At 40.3% G+C, this 9,360-nt stretch overlaps 1 protein-coding gene across 1 annotated transcript; it reads left to right on the plus strand.

Moving 5' to 3' along the window:
- Positions 1-4,359: 4,359 nt before the first annotated feature.
- On the plus strand, positions 4,360-5,829 carry LOC111634917. The gene has a single exon (XM_023379751.1). The coding sequence runs from the start codon at positions 4,360-4,362 to the stop codon at positions 5,827-5,829; it is 1,470 nt and encodes a 489-aa protein (XP_023235519.1).
- Positions 5,830-9,360: the final 3,531 nt, after the last annotated feature.

Raw genomic sequence — 9,360 nt, forward strand, 5'->3', positions numbered from 1 at the left:
CCGTCTTTCGATCGACGCATCGGCGATCTGGTGAGTTAATCCGTAGATTGTTATACATCGTTCGCTTCGTCTAGTCACAAGCTATCGATTGATGTCAAATTTATCAAGATCCGACCATCCTATCAAGAATTATAGGACTTAGAACTTCTTGGAATTTGACCAACTTTCCCCGGCCCGCATTTGCCGGTAAGTGAAAATTGTATATACCATCGGATAGCGATATGTACGAGGTTTACGGCGGTGTTTTTGTTATTTTTCTAAGTCGAATAGTTTTCTTTTTATCACGATAGTTATGTTTCATCTTTCGGGCCACCGTGCGGGCTCCGCGGGCCGCTGACTACGATCATAACTGGGTGTTACTATCATAGGACTGATTACTAACTGCTCTGTAAATTTCACCTTAATATTCGCAATAGTTTATAAGATATAACGATTCTTATATTTAGTTTATACAAAGGGTCATAAGGTCATTGACCTCGCCACGTGGTCGGGTCAGATCCCCCAACTGACCCTAATTCGGAAGTTTTTCGGTCTTTTTTTTTGGATTCGTTACTCCTGTTACGTTGTGTAATATATTGATAGATTTGTAAAAATTTAGCGATTATTTTAGTATAGTATTTAGACATTATTTTTATATTATTTTTAGTCATTAAAATTATATAGTTATTTTTACTGTATAAAATTTGTACGGTATTTTTTATATTTTCTGTTAACATTATCTGTACTATTATGCTTAACCATGGATGATACCAAACTCCAAACGAGGGACACACGAACCCCAATTGTGTACATGGATGAGGAGGAGGACCAAACTACGGACCAAGAAATGGAACAAACCACAGAGGAAATAGAAACAACATTATTAATTGAGGCAAAAGATATGCTTAGCACGGTGATGGAATTGTGCCCTGAGCACACCAACACCAATGTGAAACAAAAAGAGCGATGTAAGATAAGGGAATGCGTGGCAAACATGTTTGGTTATCTACACGAGATGTTCGCCATAGTCAAGGAGACTAGAAGACAAATGGCAAGGGTAGAAAACAACAAATCTCAACAAGCACCACTACAAACTACTCAGAATACAACTTACAGCGACATACTAAAAAGAACCATCAAACCGAGTAACACAACTAGAAACATACAGAAATCCCTTGATCACAAATTGAATCAGGAAGGAACTGGAGGCTCACATGCCGTCCTAATTTATCCTAAAGATCAGACTGGAGAGGAGGAACAAATAGATATGGAAAGGGTGACAGAGGTATTGAAAAGCAAAATCGAACCGCACAAACTGAAGATTAAGATTAAAACGGTCAGGAAAGTAAAAGACAATGGTGTTTGCATTAGGGTGGGGGACAGAGATCAGAGCATATCGCTCGAGAAAGCAATTAAAGAGATCAAAGAACTTGATGACAAGATTAATTGTAAACGCTCCGAAGGAAAAAAACCGAGAGTGGTCTTATTGAACGTACCCCAATCCATCCAAGAAGAGGACATACCTACATATATATATAAACAAAACGACATATGGGGAGATTTAAAAGTAGAAACTTTTAAAAACCAGTGTACAATCAGTACAATACTGAATAGGGGAAGACGGACAGAGAACTGTAGGCATGTTGTCTTATCGGTGGCACCACAAATACGCAACACCTTCATTAAAGAGAAGCATATCTCGATTAATTGGGCCACCATCAAGGTGGATGATTACATCCCTATAACAAGGTGCTACCGATGTTGTGGTACCGGACATATAGCCAAAGATTGTGACCAAGAACAACACTGCTCCCACTGTGGTAAGAACCACAAATATTCAGAATGTGACAGACTCAAAGAGCCGCCTTGCTGTGTTAACTGTCACAGAAATAACAAAGATGCACCAAACAGTAAGAAACAGCCGACAAACCACGGAGCACTTCACCCTATGTGCCCAATCACTAAAAGATTAAAAGAAGCGGCTATAAAAAGAACCGATTATGGATTATAACAACCTACAGACAAATACTCAGAGACACAACTCAACCCAGCAACAGAATAAGTACAACCGCTCCTTTAATATACTCCAAATCAACACGCAGCGGAGCAAGGCGGCATGCTCTAACTTGATTCAAATGGCTAATGAGATGAATATCGACCTAATCTGTATACAAGAACCTTACCACATAAACAATAACATTGTGAGGTTCGGCAGGTGGAAGGTGATATCTGGTACCAACAGATCTAGGCCTAAGAGCGGCATAATATGCTGCAATTCTAATATTGATATTGCAAAAATTCCACAGTTGTGCACAGACAGGTTAACTACTATCATCCTCCAGCTCTCTGATCCTATCTTAATCATAAGTGCTTACTTCTCACCGGAAGATGACGACGAAGAATGCGTCAAAGAACTTTCCAGCATACTCAGAAAAATCAGAAACCAAAGGTTCATGATTATGGGTGATTTAAATGGCAAATCACCGGTATGGTTTCATGAGAAAGAGGACAAGAGGGGCAGGATTATAACTGAAATGATGGGCGAATTCAACTTGATTTCAACCAATATGACGACGCACCCGACGTTCTATACCCCATTCGCTAAAGGATGGACGGACGTATGCTTTGTCACGGACAACCTTTCTCATGAGATCGATAATTGCGAGACGCTTCTCATTCCTTCAGCTAGTGACCACCGCTTCATCCTTACCCAGATTAAACAGCCTAATACTGCAATAAGGGCGATGGAAAACTCATTTCAGGTGAAACAAACGAACTGGACACTTTTTAGACAAGAATTTGCTCGGTGCTGGCAAAGATATGACTTCCCGAATATTAACACCCACGATGATATGGACAGTTATGCTCAGTTCTTTACTGAGGCACTGAAAATTGCGGGTGCAAAGGCCCTTAAATACAAACAATTACCTCCAAGGAAAACAAAATGGTGGGATGACTCCCTGAATCGAAAAAGAAGAGAGGTCAACAGAATGAGAAAAAAATACATAAGAGCCAAAAACACCGATGAGGAAAAGAATTATAAAATCAAATATAACGACACCCTAAAACAGTATAAGAAGTTAATTAATAAGACCCGTACAGGATCTTGGAAAGCTTTCTGCACCGAATCTAACAGAAATGGCCCATGGGATATCCCCTACAGCATGATTATGAAAAAGCAGAAGAAAACCTTTCTTCCGGACGTCACCTGTTCAGATGGTGACGCTGATATAAACACTGACCTCGAAGGAAACATCAAACATATATTGAATTACCACTTTCCAGAAGATAATCAAGACTGTGACACTACGAAACAACAGGGCATAAGAAGGAATATATCTCAGCTCTATAATAATAAGAATGACAAGATGTTTACCTTTAGAGAAGTAGAGCGGGCAATCAAAACTATGGCAATCAGGAAATCACCCGGCATCGACGGCATCACGGTAGAGATGTTAAAAGAGGCTTTTAATGAGATTCCCATCGCCTTCGTGCACATTCTGAACAAATGCCTAACCACAGGATTTTTCCCTAAAATATGGAAGATCGCCGACATAAAATTAATTCCCAAGACCGACAATCCAAGCAAGCCAGAAAACTACAGACCCATTAGCTTACTGCCCACAATGGGTAAGCTACTGGACGGTCTCATGATGGAGCGTATAAATTGGCATCTCTCCAGTACCAATCAACTTAATGAAAACCAGTTTGGCTTCAGACCAGGCAAGTCGACGGTTGATGCAGCATTAAGAACGAAAAAAAAAAATACACGACGCCTGGAAAGAAAACAAGCACACAATGCTGGTAAAGATTGATTTCCATAAAGCTTTCGACCACCTATGGTGGCCAAGCATTTTAAACCGTCTACGTCAAACCAATTGCCCCGCCAACATTTACCACCTTGTTAAAGACTATCTGAATGATAGATCTATTGTATATAAGGCAAACACCTTCACCGTCAACAGACCCACCAATCGTGGCTGCCCCCAGGGCTCGCGAAGCGGACCTGGGTTGTAGAACTTAGTCTGTGACGACCTACTTAACCTTATGTCAAGTGGACAAAACTCCATAATACAGGCTTTTGCGGATGATCTCATTTTGATGGTAACGCATCAGAATGTCGACAAACTGGAAGATATAGCGAATAAACAATTGGAAAAAATTTTTACCTGGAGCAAAGAAAACAAACTCCCGATCAACCATGAGAAGACAATCGGCATGGTGTGCACGAGGCGAAATAAACGTAATAGGTTAAAAAGACCACCAAGGATCTTTATAAATAATAAAAAAATTAAAATGGAACAAGAACTCAAATACTTAGGCATTCTATTCGATGATAAATTAAATTGGCACAATCATATTCGAAGTATTTGCAAAAACATGGAGCAGAAAGCGAATATGCTAAACTGGATCACGGCAAAAACGTGGGGTCTTAACTTCACAAATACTAAATTTATTTACGAAGCAGCAATAGAACCAGCTATCCTTTACGCGGTTCAAGTGTGGAAGGAGGCACTCGATAATATTCACATGAAGAAAAACATAACATCTATTCAAAGAAAATTTGCTATTAAAATTAACAAGGCGTATAACACCGCACCAACTAGTGCTCTTCAGATTATGGGCGACCTTCTTCCAATACACCTCAGGGCCAAATACCTAATTTGGAAATGGCACCTCACAACAACGAACCAACAAATCGATCATCACTTTCCTGAAGACGAAGAAATATATACAGAGTTAAAAAGGAACAACTCGATCATTGATTTAAATAACAAAAACTATGGAATTGATAGAAACCTAAAGAAGAACGAATATACTACACATCCGGCAGAAGAATCAAATTATTGCATACACTGGGAGGAAAAAGCTGACACAGAAATTAAAACAACTTGGAAAATTTACACTGACGGATCCAGGAGTGACAAAGGGACAGGAGCGAGTTTTATAATTAAAAACTCCAAGGACAGAACTGTATATCAGTGCTATTTTAAACTAGGATCCCACTGTACTAACTCCCAAGCTGAGTTATATGCAATTCTTAAAGCAATTAATCATGTAGAAAACAACATTGACATATTTAAAGGTAATATTTACATTATGACGGACAGCAAAACTTCTCTTCATAGATTAATTAACAGGAATCGAATCACGATCTTATCAAGAAAAGTCCAAGAGGCAGCCAAGCTACTAAGTTCTAAACGAAAAATAACTTTTGCATGGGTTAAGGGACACAGTGGTAACGACGGGAATGACATGGCCGATAAACTGGCCAAACTTGGTGCAAGTAGTGACATAATACCATCATACAACGACGTTTCTCTCACTACCCTCAAAAACTATCTTCTCTCGTTGATCAATACTATCTGGCAGCGGGAATGGGAGACCGCTGAAACGGGTAGAAACTGCTTTCAGTTTATCCCATCGGTGAACATCAGAAAAAAGGCCAACTACTACAAACCAAACAAGTTTACCACTCAAGTTATTCTAGGCCACGGTAACTTCCCTGCTTACTTACACAGATTCAGCATAAAGGACAACAACTTATGTGATTGCAACAATAGTGATATTGGTGACGCGATCCATTTTGCCTTTCACTGTGAAAAATACAGCAATCAACGATCAGAACTTTTCTACAACTACCTACTAAAGAACCCTTCTTGGCCACCAAAACCGGTGAACATTTACACTGACAAAAATCTCTGGAAAATCTTCGAGGACTTTATCATCAAGACTGAAGCTTTAAAAGAACATTTTAACAACAGTGAAAACAGACATTACCCAGACGATAGTGACAACATGGTGGAACACTCATCAGAAGATGAATTTCTCCAGAGAGGATCTTCGTGATCCCCTCTGTTATCATCGCTCCTAAATTAGTGTTAAGGTTAATTATGTCTATACATGTTTTAATGTTATGGGAGCATATTATTTGTATAAATTTACATGTTAAAGCGGCCAGTTGTCTGCAGGCCATTATTGTACGCGGTATCTCATTGTTTAGTTGGTAGTAATGTATCCTCTTGTATTGTCTTATGTATTCTTAATGTATTTTGATTGTATTTTATGTTCAATAAATGCCGATGCAAGACGCCCTCTGGTCCCATGCCTTACTTCACCCTTTCCTATTCATCTTTTACTTCATACTTCATATCACACGCTTTATACTTCCTTCAATCTTCATTAGGGCAGAAGTCTGTGTCGCAATCTACAGACAGCCCTCTATAATCTTTAGTAAAATGTCTATAGAAACGGAGAGGGCGTCGAGTCGCTGACCAGTGAAGACGTGCTGCACATCGCTCCGGATTTCGATCGTCCCATCGGCGGTTCTATGGATTAATCGTCCAAGTGTGATACATCATTAGAATCGGCGTAACGTAAGCTCTCGTTTATCGTTTATTTTATTTAAATCGGCCCACGCGTTTTCAAGTTACGGCCGCCGGAAGTTTCCGGTTTTCCGCCAACTTTTTCCGTGTGGTTTCCGCGGGTAGGCTGTTAAGTTATATACCGTTCTTCTCGGCGTTTTACGCTCTTTTACCAGCCATCGACCGTGTCTCGATCGGTCGATTAGTTCCCGATTTATTTCGACCGAAAGCTGTCTCGGATCGGGCCGTTCTGCGGGCCTCTCGGGCTTCCGATCATTTCTACGATCGGGTAATTCTAAGCTCACAACCTAAGCTCTATGTGTATAAATTTTTGGGCCGATACGTGTAATAGTTTTAAATTTACGTCCGCTTTAAGTTTTTTGACGAACAAAGGGGTGAAAAGGTCATTGACCTCACCACGTGGCTGGGTCGGTTACCCTAACTGACCCTAATTCGGCGGTCGCTCGTCACTTTTTTGTCGGGTTCTGTTTGTTCTATCTTTTTGTGTAATATATCATTGGACTTGTATAAATTTAGCGAATATTTTTGTATATATTTTATTATATTTTAAAATTTTTTGATATCATTTTCTGGACTTTTGTGCTTTTGTGAATGATGAACTCATCTTCATTACAACCAAGGGTTACCTTGACTCTCTTAGACGAGGGACTGGGGGATTGTAACAAGGAACCCGAACCTGACTGTATGGACACAACAGAAAAGACTGAGAACTTTCTCGTTAGAGATGCCAACAGGCTTCTTGGTGTGATTCTGGAGCTATGCCCAGAACACACGAATACAAACGTGAAGCAAAAGAAGCACGTTAAAATTAGAGAGAGTGTGGCGAAACTATTTGGCTACATCCATGAGATGCATGCCATTGTTAAAGAGGTAAGAGGGGCCAGTAGCAGCCAACAAGTGGTGAATCAAGTACAACAGGTGGCACATCAACCCACGTACAGTGAAATCATCAAACGGAACATCAAACCCAGCGTTACTACTCAGAATATCCACAAATCCCTACATCAAAAAATTAATAATGAAGGCACTGGAGGATCCCACGCGGTACTAGTGTACCCAAAACATCAGGAGGAAGATGGAACACAAACTGATATGAAAACCATCACAGAAGAACTAAAGAGAAAGATAGAACCACATAAGTTACAGATAAAAATCAAGGCAGTCAAAGAAATAAAAGACAACGGCATCTGCATCAGGGTCGGCAATAGGAAACAGAGTGAAACGTTGGAGAGGGCCATCAATCAAATTCAAAATCTACAAGACAAGATCACCTGCAAACGCTCGGAGGGCAGAAGACCCCGCATAATACTGCTAAATGTACCACAATCCATCTCAGAAGAAAACGTGATAGAATATATACACAGCCAAAATAACGTCTGGGGAAATATAACCAAGGAAGACTTCTACAATGAATGTAAGGTTAGCACTGTTATAACAAGTGGAAAACATACTGAAAACTGCCGTCACATAGTCATTACAGCTTCCCCAACAATAAGAAATATACTAATCCGAGAAAAACATCTCTCAATGAACTGGGCAACAATCAAAGTGGATGATTTCATCCCTTTGCTAAGATGTTACCGCTGCTGTGGGATCGGCCATATGGCAAAATCCTGTGATAGAGAGCAACACTGCACCCACTGCGGGAAAGAACACAGGTTCTTGGAATGTGACAGATGCAACGAGCCACCGTGCTGCATAAACTGCCACAATTACAACAAAGAGCAGCCGAATTAAAAAAAGCAGCCTACAAACCACGGTGCGCTTCATCCTAATTGCCCAATGACTAAGAAACTAAAAGAGAACGCCATAAAAAGAACCGACTATGGCCTGTAATGACTCAAATCAATGCACTATGACGACCACCTCCACTAAGAAGAAGCAAGAGAACAAAACCATAAATATCCTCCAAATCAACACTCAGAGGAGCAAGGCTGCGTGCTCCCAACTCATTCAAACGGCGAATGTCATGAACATTGATATTATTAGTATACAGGAACCGTATCACATTGATAACAAGATCGTAAGGTTCGGTAGGTGGAATGTAATATCCAGCAACAAAAACACGAGACCGAAGAGCGGTATCATCTGCTGCAACCCCGGACTAGACATCGCAAAAATACCGCAATTATGCAGCCAAAGATTAACAACTGTTATACTACAAACAACCGAACCCATCATTATAATAAGTGCCTATTTCTCTCCTGAAGATAAGGACGAGAACTGTGTAAATGAATTATCGGATACCCTTAGGAAAATCAAAAACCATAAATTTATGGTCATAGGTGACCTGAACGGCAAATCCCCAATATGGTTCCACGAGGAGGAGGACAATAGGGGCAGATTAATCTCTGACGTTATGAATGAATTTAATCTGATATCAACAAATATGACCACTTACCCCACCTTCTACACCCCTCACGCCAAAGGTTGGACTGACGTATGTCTCGTCACTGATAACCTTTCGCATAAAATAGATAACTGTGAAACCCTTCTCTGCCCCTCCGCCAGCGACCACCGATATATACTCACACAAATCACCTACAATGCCCACATCTCCATCAACAGGACGAACTCTTTTCATTCCAAGCAGACCAACTGGACTGCCTTCAAAGATGAATTCGCCAAAAATTGGCGCCTTTACAATTTTCCACCTGTCATCACTCACGAAGATATGGACAATTATGCAAACTTCTTCACAAATGCCCTAATAACCGCAGGCAAGAAGGCACTCCGTATTAAGATCCTACCACCAAGGAAAACCCCTTGGTGGGACGACACCCTTAACCAAAAGAAGAAAGAGGTTAATAAAATCAGAAAGAAATTCACTAGGGCTATTAACATCAATGAGAAAAAAGAGCAGTACAAGAACCGGTATAAAGAAGCCCTTAAGCAATATAAGAAACTCATAAATAAAGCCCGCACTAGATCATGGAAAAAATTCTGCACAGAATCGAACAGGAAGGGACTGTGAGATCTTCCCTACCATCTTATA

This window comes from Centruroides sculpturatus, unplaced genomic scaffold (genome assembly GCF_000671375.1).
Source record: "Centruroides sculpturatus isolate CEXI.00-Female unplaced genomic scaffold, Cexi_2.0 scaffold885, whole genome shotgun sequence".
NCBI lineage: Eukaryota > Metazoa > Arthropoda > Arachnida > Scorpiones > Buthidae > Centruroides > Centruroides sculpturatus.

Coding starts and splice junctions, on each gene's coding strand:
- LOC111634917 (XM_023379751.1), top strand. CDS start 4,360: ATGGAGCAGAAAGCGAATATGCTAAACTGGATCACGGCAAAAACGTGG.